We start from the raw sequence: 13,325 nt of genomic DNA on the forward strand, positions 1-13,325 counted from the left end.
AATGTTTGTTTCAGTTGGGGATGCAGTTGAATACTGAACCAATTTGTGATCAGCCTGTTTTGATGATGTCCCCTCACCTTTTTTTAATGCAGTTGAGATTGTACTGCCTGGATTATCCAGCTGCGCACGGTGAAATGTACTTAAGACATCCTGCCTCATGACTGGTTGAAAAGCAGTCATATAAAGAGAGAGAGAGAGAGAGAGAGAGAGAGAGAGAGAGAGAGAGGCTGGTCAGGGCTCGAACTTGGATTCAGTTCTCTGCTCCAACACAGACTTCCTGTGTGACCTTGTGACAGCCACTTAGTCTCTCTGGACCTCCATTCCCCATCTGTAAAATGGAGATAATAGCATTGGCCTACTTCACTTGGTTGTTGAGGATAAATACATTAAGGACCCAGAAGTGCTCAGACAGTGATAACCGGGGGTATAGAAGTACCTTAGTTAGCCGTGGTAGTATTGCTTAGGCTGAACAAAAAGGTTTATTAATCCAACAACTATATCAAAATTTTGGCCTGACCTAAGTCCAGTATTTATTGGGTCTATAAACTTTGATATTCACTTGAGCAGAAATCAATGACTGGGATTTAAAAAAACAAAAAACCGCAAGGGAGTTAGGCACCCAAGTGCACTGACTTTCAGTGCGGTTTGCTTATCTAATTGCCTTAAACTTCTTTGAAAATCTTAATTAGGTAGGCCAATCCCACTGACAATGTGGCACTTGTGTGCCTAATTCCCTTAGGTGTTCTCTTTAAGAATCCCAGTCAATATCTGCTTGTTGTTTGCCTCATCAGTGCCAGAACAGATGATGGGAGATATGTCCTTTTAGTGTAAAATTAAAAAAAAAACAAAACATCCAGTGGAAAACAAGTGCATGTGATAACGAAGCACTCTACTTCTCTTTCAGTGGAAGCCTTTGAGGAGGTTTCAGATAGCCTCTGTGTCCCTCAGTACAACAAAGAGGGGGAGGAAAGAGTGATCCTCTTCCTGAAGATGGCGTCGGACCAGGTGTTCAGTCAGGATCTGGTGAAAAGGATTAGGGATGCGATACGCATAGCGCTGTCTGCCAGACATGTTCCTAGCCTCATTCTAGAAACCAAAGGCATTCCGGTATGTCATGAAAACACTGCCTAATTTTTTTTTCTTGCTCACCTTGAGCAGTAATTAAGGAGCAGTTGTCATCGCTCTTCAAACCCACACGCCTGGAAATTTTAGCATCTTAAAAAGCATTTTCAAGTTTTATAAATAGTTTGTCTATGTTGCCTAGCGACTTCACTTTTTTTTTTTTTTTTTTTTTTTGTTTTTTTTGCATCTCAACTAAGCTTGTTTTGGGAACTATCCCTACCCATCCTTGGTTTATAAATATACATGTACCCTGCTGAGCTAAAGATTGTTATTTTTCTTATAAAATACTTTCTGTGCTTTCTCAATACATATTATAAAACTAATTTTAGCTTTTACGTGTGCCAAAAAGCTTTTGCTTGCCTTTTAGGTTTTTTTCCATTTCAAATGGTATGTTTTTGAAAGCTGAGAGCATTGAGCAAATGTTTGAAATCACTTTTACATCAGTTTTGCATTTCAATTTTAGGTCCATCCATATTTTTAACAATAGCTATAACTACAATAAGAGACCTTTCTCATTTGTCTAACAAATATATAATTACAGTCACACTATATATAGCACCAGTGCGGCATCATTTTAATGTCAGACACATTCTCTGCAACACAGCTATATCTTGCTCTGCCCATTGAATGGGCTCAGTGGAAATGAATCTTTTCCATCTTGAGCTATTCTAAATCTGTGATCTTAATATGGTGTGTTTAACAAGGCCAGGGAGAAAGGGAAGTCCCTGGTGATGGCCTTTATCTGGTCTAGTGTGCAGTTTTGTGAGCACGGGTGTGAATGTCTCGTACTTTAATGGGTATATTTGCATGTTATATAGAGATCTAGTCGTCTTGTCTCTGTTCTCAAGTGTGGGAAACCTTCTCTTCTGATAAAGCAGAGATGGACATCAAAAATACTTTCCCTGGTTTAACTTTTTACCTAAATTCAGAAAAAATATAAGCAGTAGTGAGAGAGCTTCCAGTAATTCAGTACCGATATGGAAGGCTGGAGCTGGGATCCCCAGAAAAGAGTATACGGTCACTAAATGACGGACTGTGTCATTGCTAAACCACAGGGGCTCCTTCTGCAAAGTCGAACACCTCGTTCCTTCCCAAGGAAAACCCTGCTGCCTCCACAGAGTGGTGGACACCTTTATACATTTGTTTGAGAGAGACGCTCCATTTTCAAACGTGTCTGTGCAGGTGAGCATGCTGGGCCTGATTCTACTCAACCATGCAGCACAGTAACCCGTCTTGTCTTCAGTGGAGTTACTGACACCCCCCTGTTGTAAGTCAGGCTTATGGAGCCTGGTCCCAGAGGAGCCTGCTTGGTGCTCCTCTGTCCTTCTTCCAACTCACTGGAGGAGCCTCTCCATTTTAAAAGCCCTATCCCCAGTTGCCACCTGCTGCTCTGTGAGCAGCTCACTGTTGGCAAGGCCGGAAGGTGCAGGGTAGTTCCTGGCAGGCCGTGTGCATATGAGCTTAAGTCTTCAAGCATTTTCTCTAAAGCACTATAAGCCTAATTTGGCAAACATTGATGCCTAGCTAAATCCAAATGTAGGCTCCTGACTCAGTGGCCTGCCTTTCAGAGGCACTGAGCACCAGGAGCTCCCATTTGGTTTCATACTTCAGGCAAGGGCCTGATTCTGGTGTCTGTTGGTTGCAGGGGAGTTCCTCCTGGCTTACACTGCTGTAAATAAGTAGCATTGGGCCTAGCATGTCTTGTTTGCATGAGGGTTAAAAAAAAAAAAAACAACCCACCTTTGTGACTTATCTCTTGAGTGATGATATAGATTTTCTAGACCGCAACTTTGGCTTCTACATAAAATGTTAAATTTCAAAGATGCATAAATCACCTGAATGTAAAGAATGAAGTTGATGGCAATGAGGCATTTATGAGAGCCAGCCCCTTAGGAATGCCTGCTTAGAGCGTTAATTAGTTCACACTGTGACTGAATTTACAATGGAATGAATTTTAATTATGTTTCAGATCAAATATATCCTCAGCAAAGTGATCAAAGCTTCTCTCCTTGCTTTCTTTTGAAGGTTTTACTTGGGAAGAAGAAAATCTTTCCATATACTGCTATTTCTAGATGTAAATTTGCGTTTATAAAAACAAACTACCTGCCCCTATCTAAAATTATAGGACTTTGAGCCTGGTGTCATTTTACACTGGTTGAAATTGGGAATAACTCTGGCATCAGTGGAGTTAGTGGTATAAGGCATCAGGCCTATATTTTACAAACTATCAAAAACGCTGGAAAAGGCTTGGAAATTATTTCATGCTTATAGTTATGTTTAAAGAACTTTTTTGCCTGTGCACAGATAATCTACAGTGATAAAGGGCTGTGCACACAAGCATCAATTTATATTGTAAATTTTTACAATATTCTTGATCTGGTCAGAACTCCTGATCCACTTTGACATCTACGCTGTCTTTGGACTGGGCTTGTGTTAACTGATACAAAACTGTGGAAGTCCCCTGCTGTTCTGTCTGATGGGTATTTGGTATGCATAAACCTTTCAGGGTTAGTATTTAGGGAATTAGAACTGGGAAAGGTTTGCAGTATCTTGACTGAACGAGCACAGTGGCCCCGATTTTTTTGGCAAAGCACTTAAGCATACACTTAAATGCTTGCTGCCAGCTTTTTTGAAACGTGTATGACCCGCTTTTCCCCCCCCCCCCCCCCCCAAAGAAAAGTGAACTTCCAGCAGCTCCCATCAACTTCACTGGGAATTCTAGGTCCTCCTCGCTTTTCAAAACCAGACTGGCAATCACTGAGGAAGAAGAGTGGATATTTAGGGTCGTGCAAGGGGATAAGAACTATGTAGTATTAAACAAGGGAAAAATTAGACCAAATACCTGAATAATTTCCTAACTATACAATGTTGCTAAAGACCATTTGGCCTGCTCTGAAAAATCTTTAATGAAAAGGTGTCTCAGAAGGACTAATTTCTGGGCTTCACCTTAAGGAGATCTAGCAAAGCAGCCAGTGGAGTCCCTGGTCCATATGCAGATGGACCAGCTCAGAGTTATCTTGCCGCAACTTCAGTTATCTTAACCAAAATGAAGATTAGACTAAACAAGGCGGCGGTTGGCCTGATTTTTCAGTACCAAACGATGCTCTTGTTCAACGGCTTCCTTGATGGAGACACCTTGTGCTCCCTAAAATGGGATTGACCATCCCTGCCAACAAGAGACAAGTCTTCCCTACTGGCTTTTGCCAGCCAAGAATTCCACTGTTTGGAGCACAGATTGGGAATTCTTCACTGCACAATTGCAGTAGTGCCTCGGTGAGCAACACTGAAACCCAAGCACAGAGAACCTATCTTTTTTGCCTCCTCATGATGTCTTGTTTCCACAGAAGCCGAGTTTTCTATCTGAATCTGTTTTGATTAACAGCAGTTAAACCTCTCGGGAAACAATTGAAAGTCCTTGAAATAGAATCCAAGTTGTGTAGCTTGGCTCCATCTCCAAGCTCACGGCTTTGAAAAGCAGGGTGTTGGTTTGGCCCCTTATAAAGAGATGGAACACTTCCAGAATTGAGATCAAGGTACGTGTGTACACATGCACGTATCCAGGGCTTCTTGGATCTAGGGTTTTGGTTTGGGCCTATTTCTAGAAAACCTAAAAAGCTGAAAATCAGGTGTAATTTTAAATGGCAGTAAGTTTCAAAATTTTAATTATTGCATCAAGGGGCTGATCCTGCTTCCCTAGAAGTAAATGGGAGCTGGCTTAGGCTGATGGTATTGTCTCTTAAAAACAAAACTAAAATCACTAATAAAACTCATCGAATTCAGTTTGCTTTTCAAACTGTTTAAGAAACTATTTGGTGTCAGGTGTAGCAGTGGAGGCAGGAATTCTGCGAGGGGTAATGATTCAATTCCAGCCTTGGTGGTGGCTTTTCCATTGGATCATCCATAAAGCAACCAGAGAAGAGTGCAGCTTCATTGGTGACTTTTTTTTAATTTTGCAGTACACAATAAATGGGAAGAAAGTTGAAGTGGCTGTGAAGCAGATCATTGCAGGGAAGGACGTTGATCAGCGGGGATCTTTCTCAAATCCAGAGACGCTGGACTTGTACCAAAATATTCCTGAGCTTCAGAATTTCTGAATGTTTGGTTTTTTGCATCTGTGTTCTGTGCTTGTACTGTATATATGAATACTGTATGTAAAGAAAACACTATTTAAATACCAGTGGTTCTTTTAAAGGAAAAATATTTTAAGTGCATTATGAAAGGCTTGGGTAAAATTTAGCTACTTTTTACCAGATGACTATGCCATATGTCTTGGAGTCTATCTTTAAGCCTGGAAGAGGGAAAACTGCCTGTTGGGTTTTTATATATGTGACAAATGCATCTTTTCGGGTTAGATTTATATCAACAACCTGGCAAACTAGAACCTGAATAGCAAACGGTTTCCAACTGATAATGGAATATGGTGTTGTTAAAACTGATTTTTTCCATTTTTTTTAAATGGAATTCAAGCTATTTATTTAAAACAAAAACAAAACACTGTTAGAGCCAGGTGCAGGGATTATGTGGCTTTTTTTTTTAAATTCTTGATGTTTGTCCTATTCAGGAGGGTAAAGGCATGTCAGCATGGCCATGAAATATAAAAGTATGGAATACTTTGTGTTTTTTATAAAGCCACATCTTAATTCACTGTATCTCTTATTTGACTGTCTCAGTTTGAGCACAGTCTTGAAATATCTCATTGTACCGTTGGAGGTAATTGCTGCTTCATTTTGTGATATCTTCACATAGTTTTAAGCTTTCAGCTGATATGTTTAGATTTTTTTGGGGGGGGGGGGGTGGCGAGAGGGAGGGGGACAAATGCTGTCACATTTCTGTTGGTGAAAATCTAGTGTGGTTCCCCCCCCCCCCAGTGGAATTACTCTGAATTTATATCAGTGTAACTGAGGATAGAATTTGACTTTTACTGCTCTAAAATCCATTATTAGAGTTCAAAGGCAAAAATCCAGTATTGCATTAGCTGAACAATTCCAGTGTATTAATGTAATAAAAGCCAATGTTTTTGTAAAACTTTTTACTATGTGATGTTGAAAGTGAGAAACTAAATTTTTTTAATTCTTTATCCTTCCAGTTTATAAAGGGGGGGGGGGGAACCTTTTACAAGTATGTTGACACTATAAAATGGAAACACACTGTTTTTCACAAAAGATACAATTGCAATAGGTATACAGAACCCCTGGCATTCAGCATCCCATGCACTATTTGAATATTGTGGGTAAAATATTTAATGCATTAAAATCATGGGTGTCCTTAATTGTGTTCAGTGCATTCATTGCTGTTAATACGTTAAACTTAATAAAAATGAAATAAACTGATCCTTAAACGTTGGTTTTCATTTTCACTCAATTGTCTCATTTGACTTTTTTCTTTCTGCGTGCTCTGGTATGATCTGATTCTTAGCTTAACTTCCTTTTTCTCTTCTCTTCCCCCCCTCCCACCCCAAACACTTTTTAAAATCTTTTTCTCTCCCCTCTTCCCCCAAAATTCCTACATTGTATGCTCCTCAGGGCAGGGGTTGCCATCTTCGTGTTACGTACAGCACTGGGCACGTGGCACATTACTGAGATGCGTGTTCATGTATGGCGTGTGGCGCATGTGAATAATGCGGAAGCAAGCCTGCCGGGAACGTGCCCCTCCTGCTTTACATCTACTGGCACTGTAATAAAATAGTATGTCAGGCTACATCGGGGTCCCCAACGTGGTGCCCGCGGGTGTCTAAGTGCGCCGGCGGACGAGCATCCGCCGAAATGCCTTGTTGGCGGCATTTCAGCGGATGCTCCTCCGCCGCCACGGTCCTCCGTGGCTCATCGTCTGGCGCCCGCCAGATGAAAAAGGTTGGGGACCACTGGGCTAGCACTTCACTGCAAAAAGTGTTACTATGGAGACAGCGAACACAATGTAAAATGCTAGTGGAGATAAGTCACTGGAGTTTTTATCTCTGTGGAGCTAGTAGAGGTCAATCCTGTCTCCCCCACATGTCTGGCATTTACCTCCCGTAGCTCTGTCCAGTATAAATTCCAGTGCCTTGTCTCCATTAGCATTTTACGTTGCGTTAGCTGTCCCACTGTAAATATACACCTTCTGCAAGGAAGAACATCTCAGGTCTGTATTACTGCACCTCTCATTCATTGACAAGTTGTAACTTGAATTGAACTTTTAGTTAATGTGCTATCAGAGCTAACCAAAGCTTTGATCAAAAAGGGACATCATAAGGAAGATCTAGAAAAAGGTGGCTTGAGATGCTGAAGGAAGATAAGAAGCTTGGTGTCAGTTTGGAAGATGTGTTTGAGATGAACAAGAACCGTTGCCCCATCTTGATGGGCTAAGACAACAAAGAAGAAAACTTTCCAAGGGGGGGGGATAAGACAAAGAAACATCATCATCCTAGGGACAGTGATTATTATTATTATTATTATTATTATTTGGGTCAAATCCTTCTCCAGAGAGAGAGAGCGCCTAGTAGGCAACACTGGGTGGTATAGTAGGTTTGCTTCAGGGAGCTTGCTTAAGGGGTCCACACCCCTGGAGTGCTGCACAGCTTTCTCTGGGGTCTCCATCTGCCCTAGCATTCAGGGAGGTTGCAGGATCATGGCAATCTGAGACTGTATCCCTGTGTTCACCCTTGTTACAAGACTATAATGGATTTTATACAAAGTATACCTTGTGAGTTTTCATTTGAAAACTCACAATGTGCTGATCATTATTGTCCTGGTAAAATATGTGGCAACATTGTATGTTTAAAAAAAAAATTAAGATTCTACTTTATAACATTATTGATACTTTTCCAAGTTTAGAAAAGCAGGCACAGACCGGTTCCTCGAAGACAAAAGGCAAACTGATGCCTCAGCCGGGTGTCGTCAAAATCAAATGGACCATCACCTGGTTAAGCAGCCATTCTTTGTCAGGAAAAAGGGTGTGAGTGAGAAATATACATGTTGGCAAAGAAACAGCTGGAAGTTCCCATCTCACAGACTGTCTCGTGAACCCCAGCTGGAGATGATTCTCAAAGGGAAGAAAAAGATATATAAAAATGGGGAACAGATGCTCCAAATGATCTCTCCCTTCATCTCTACTCATGGCATCAACACCACCTGAAGGACAAGGAAATTTAACACTGAACTAGGAGTGGTCCTGGCTGAAAAGATTCCAGCCAGTAAGACTGCTAAAGCATATGGTGAGAAATCTTTGCTTTGAATTCACTTAGCTTGTTAAGTTAGGTATTAGTTTGCGTTTTACCTTTTTATTTCTTCGTAACCTATTCTGATTTATGCCTCATTACTTGTAATCACTTAAAATCTCTCTGTAGTTAATTAAACCTCTTTTACTGTTTTATCTAAATCTGTGTGTGGGAAATGTCATTTGGGATAATGATATTTGTGCATATTTTCTATTAATGAAATATCAGACTTTATCTGAGCGTGTGTTGTCCAGGAGGGTACTGAGCAGTACAAGATGTACATTTCTGTGGCAAAGTCTGGGACTGGGAATTTGCTGGTGGTGTTCTGTAATTGAACATACTTGATGGGTTGGTGGCCAGTCTAGGGAGGGGTGATTTACGTGGTGGAGGCTGTGTGGGGGCAGGTCAGGAGTGGTTGATCTCACAGCAAAGTGGTGTAAAAGGCACCCCAGGTTGGAGAAGTGAGGACACCGCTGTCCATCAGTCCAGATTGTAGCCTGGGTAATGTCACACCATCCCAACACACAACCTTTTGTGGAACTCTTCTGCAACTGCTAATCTAGCTCTCTTCATTTCAGGAAGATGCGGGCCTGGAAACACCTTCCCGGCTTTTGGGGGTCCATAGAGCACTATTGCTAAGCCAAATCTGTTCTCAGTGGAATTTTTCGTTACTGGCTTTGAAACTTTAAACAAAAAAAAAAAGTGTAACAGGATAGTACCCCCAAAATCTTAGCCTTTCTAGCAAAGCGTTTGTGCATGTGCTTAACCTTGTGTATAAGAACAGTCCCGCTGACTTCACCAGGGATACTGGTGCTTAAAGTTAAGTACGTGCTTGTTTGTACCTTACACTTCAACTCCCCTAGAGCAATACATAATCCCTTTAATTGTCCATTATGAACAAGCAAAGGGCTGTAGCAAAAATTAGTCAGGTGTTGAATATGTAGTTAGTGGTATTGTATCAATGCCCTAATAGCCAGGCAGCCCTGTCTTCATGATTTGAACTGAACTATTGATCCAACTGTGAGGTAGCCCTTTTCTCAAACCGGCCCCGCCTGAGCTGGGTAAGTGAATAATGCAGTCATTGTGGGCAACCGCTTCAGGGCCACTGCGGATTGCAGAGATCTTTCATTGCCAAATGAGATTTTGAAACAAGCCAGTTTCCATGTGACTTTCTGAGCTGTGGCAGGGTAGACAGTTCGTCGTGCTAATGTGATGTGCGCTTCCATATAAAGGCTGTACACCCTCTAGAAATGTAGAGAAGTGAGTTGCTTAGCTGCCAGTAACCTATGATTAAAAGTCCCTCCTATGTACTTTGAATTCCCTGCTCCTCCAGCATGCTAAATATAAATTTTATATTAACTGTGTATATGTAGTCATTAAAACTTCATTACACTGTTCTTTAATTCATGCAAAATGTCTGGAGTTTATAGAGCACACAGATCCGTATAAGTAATTTTGGACTATTTCATTTATAAAAAACAGATGGTTTGGAGACACAGATATGTTGATGACATACCCAACCTCTAGGCATAGTGTGTGTGTGTGTGTGTGTGTGTGTGTGTTCAATCATGTCTCATATCAAATGCACAGTAGAAAGTTTCTGATTGTTAACAGATGGAATTCGATTTCTTACAAATTTCAGATTTAAAAGTAGTTTGGAAATGGCTTTAGTGCATAAACCCAACACTTGATGTAGGATAATATGCTGTTTTGCGTTTGTATAGTACTGCTGGTCTAAGGAATGCAAAGAACTCTAGAACCACTGAATTACACCCTGGCAGGTAGGCAAGTATACCTGTTTTACAAATAACCTCTTTCTGCCTCAGTTGATTTAAGGGTCTTTCACAAGGGCTGAGCATCTGCAACTCCAGTTGAAGTCAGTGGGATTTGTGAGTGCTGAACAGCTCTGAAAATCAGGCACTGAAATAACCTACCTAAGGTCACCTAGGAGAGGCTGTGGCAGAGTTGGGAACAGATCTTCGATTTCCTGAGTCCCACTCCCGCATTCGAATAACTTTCTTTATTAAAACCACCACCCCTAAAGCTAGGCAAAGGTAAATGCAAATCTCTTGTTTAAGTTAATTACGTCTACAAGTCTGGGTGCACCGGCTACATTCCACCCTATTGGGGAAAATACAGTACCAGGATAAAGCTGGTATGTGGTGCAGGGATAGACTGACTGGTCCTTGCATGGGAATGCAGGAGGAGTAGAGGGCTCAAAGAGCTTCTTTCCTTCAGGTCTCCATCCCCCTGTGCTCCCCTCTTAGGAGCTGGTGCATTGGGAGTCTTTGCACTTAGGGAGGTGAGGACAGTGCTGCCATTTGCAATAGCCTCCTTCAGTAGCCCTGTGCCCTGGGAGGAAGAATTGGCTGGACATCAAGGTGGGTTGATGCTGCAGCCTTCGCCAGGGTGGCGCAGCAGCCATGTGTTCCAGAGTTTGCAGAATGATTCCTGCTGGGTGCTGCAATTCTGCACTACTGTCAGCGTCTGAGCAGCATAACAGTCTTCACAGCAGACTCAGCTAAGCTCTTTTGACCACAGCATCAACACTGGGAGCTCATGTTCTGCTGATTATCCACCGTGACTCCCAAGTTCTTTTCGGAGTCCCTGCTTCCCAGGATTGAGTCCCCCATCCTGTAAGTACAGCCTGCAGACTTTGTTCCTAGCTGTATAACTTTACATTTGGTCATTAAAATGCATATTGTTTGCTTGAGCCCAGCTTACCAAACGATCCAGATCACACTCTAATGGTGACTTGTCCTCCTCATTATTTACCATTCCCCTATGGAAGCCTTTTGCTTCCCTTATGAATTTTCTACACTGCCTAGCTTCTGAATTTATATTCATTATTATTAACTTCCCCTTTCTTCTGTTTGTTATATATGGGGTTTCACTTCTTCCCTTCTAAGCCAGGTTGTTTTATTAACCCGTGTGGCCTTCTTTCTCAGCTGTGGGACTGTGGCTTTTTGGCACATAGTAAAATGTTCTTAAACCATTCCCAATTATCATTCACATTTTTCTGTTTAAATTCTTTCTTCCAGCTAGTTTGGTTCATAATTAATGCATAACTCATTCAGTTGTGCATTGTTGTTTTATCATGCCCCTACTTTTGAATCCCTCTGCTTTTGTCCTTTGGTTTAAAATACGTACTTCCCCTCATGCTTACTTTTTAAAAAATTAATTTCCTTTTAGTGGTAGTTCTCCAAGAGGAAATAAAAGAAGTAGGAACACAACAGCCCATACTGGCTACAACTGATACAAATAAAATTTTATGTGCGAGAGATTGCGTGAGTTACCTCTTTAGTGACTTAAAAAACAGGTAGTTGCCTGATGGAGTGGACTTTTCCCTGGAGCCATTATTGTCTTTCAGGTTAATACATACAATTTTTAAAGTATATTATTTACAAGGCAGCACCGTCAGGGTCTAATAGGTAAATCGGTGCTAAAATAAAATTTAAAATGCATCAGAGAGCAGTATTAACACTTTAGATATGGTTTATTATGTTATGGAGAGAGAATCCCAGGACACAATGGCAGTGTTAAGTTTCTTTAATGCTATTTGCTATATGGATGGCTCCAAGAGAGAAGAGAGATCCAGCCAAGTCCTTGCTAAAGGTGCACACATGTATCATCGTCACAACCGTCACTATCTCTTACACGTGTCTGAGTCCTGGGCCTGGTCTCTTGCCATAGTCGTCATACTGACAAGGTGAGGAAGTGGCATGTCTGAGTGACAAACACTCAGATTCTTTAGCGTCACCAAATATTGAGGTTATGTTGCTAACTAGCCCCATTGTTCTGGACTGTTCATGTGCGATTGCTGAATGCCAATCAGGAGCTGAAGTGGGGAGGATATAAGAACGGCCATCCTGGGTCAGACCAATGGTCCATCTAGCCCAGTATCCTGGCTTCAAACAATAGCCAATGCCAGGTGCCCTAGAGAGAATGAACAGAACAGGGTAATTATTGAGTGATCATCCCCTATTGTCCAATTCCAGCTTCTGGCAGCTGGAGGTTTAGGGACACCTAGAGCATGGGGTTGCATCCCTGACCATCCTGGCTAATAGCCAGCGATGGACCTATCCTCCATAAACTTCTCTAGTTCTTTTTTTAATCCAGTTACACTTTTGGCCTTCAAAACATCCCCTGGCTGTTGAGTTACACAGGTTGACTGTGTATTGTGCAAAGAAGTACTTCCTCATGTTTGTCTTAAACCTGCTGCCTATTAATTTCATTGGGTGACCCCTGGTTCTTGTGTTATGCAACTGGGTAAATACCACTGATCACTTTCTCCACCCCATTCATAAGTAAGGTGGGCAGCATAGGACAGGGGCATCCTCCCTGAGGAACATTGCGTCCTTCCTATTCATTCAGGAGAACACCAATAAACTTGTCAGACAACGAACGAGCCCTAACGAATTTGTTGTAGTCCAGCACTTGGACTCTGTGATCTGCACTGCTAGTCACTAAGGAGAAAGTGCCTTAACACAGTGGGGTGAGGAGAGATGCTGACTCTGGCACCAGCCTAGCAGGGCTGATTATTTTATTTGAAAGCACTCTGTCTGCTTTGACTCAGTTTAAATGTAGATTCACCACTCTGATTGGGAGGAATTTAAGTATTATTCAAAGTAGTATTCATTCATTCTCTCTCTCTCTCCTGGCACCAGCTCCTCTCCTCCCATTGACTGCTCTTCATTCAGCTTTTAAACCATGGTGCACTCTGTGACTCTGCCCACAAAGGTTCCTGTCTGCCAGAACCGATCTAGTCTGCGGTCTCTCTGCACTTGTGCTTTGTCTTCCTTTAAATTTTTTGGTCTGTGGCAAGCAGTTTGTCTGGTTCAACCTCTCATCTCGTTACTGACAAACAACTTCCCTCAATATCTTAGTCACCGTCTAGTTCTCAGCTGTCTCCCACAGAGCGGAGATCTTTATTTCACCTGTGCCTGATTCTCCCTCCAATTGTGCTGCCTTCTTGAAGATGGAGTATTTCTAGCTTTAAAGGACCAGGGTT

General features: G+C 41.8%; 1 protein-coding gene across 1 annotated transcript in view; it reads left to right on the plus strand.

Annotated features, from left to right (window-relative positions):
- The window catches only part of AACS (acetoacetyl-CoA synthetase), a 60,910-nt gene extending 55,029 nt beyond the window's left edge, over positions 1–5,881 (plus strand). Inside the window, exons 16-17 of the mRNA XM_026657016.2 lie at positions 905–1,107; positions 5,079–5,881. Coding sequence (XP_026512801.1) covers positions 905–1,107; positions 5,079–5,216 — 341 coding nt within the window. The 3' untranslated portion in view covers positions 5,217–5,881. The remainder of the gene's footprint in view (positions 1–904; positions 1,108–5,078) is intronic.
- Positions 5,882–13,325: the final 7,444 nt, after the last annotated feature.

The sequence above is a fragment of the Terrapene carolina genome, unplaced genomic scaffold, assembly GCF_002925995.2.
Source record: "Terrapene carolina triunguis isolate 2854851 unplaced genomic scaffold, T_m_triunguis-2.0 Scaffold234, whole genome shotgun sequence".
Classification (NCBI taxonomy): domain Eukaryota; kingdom Metazoa; phylum Chordata; order Testudines; family Emydidae; genus Terrapene; species Terrapene triunguis.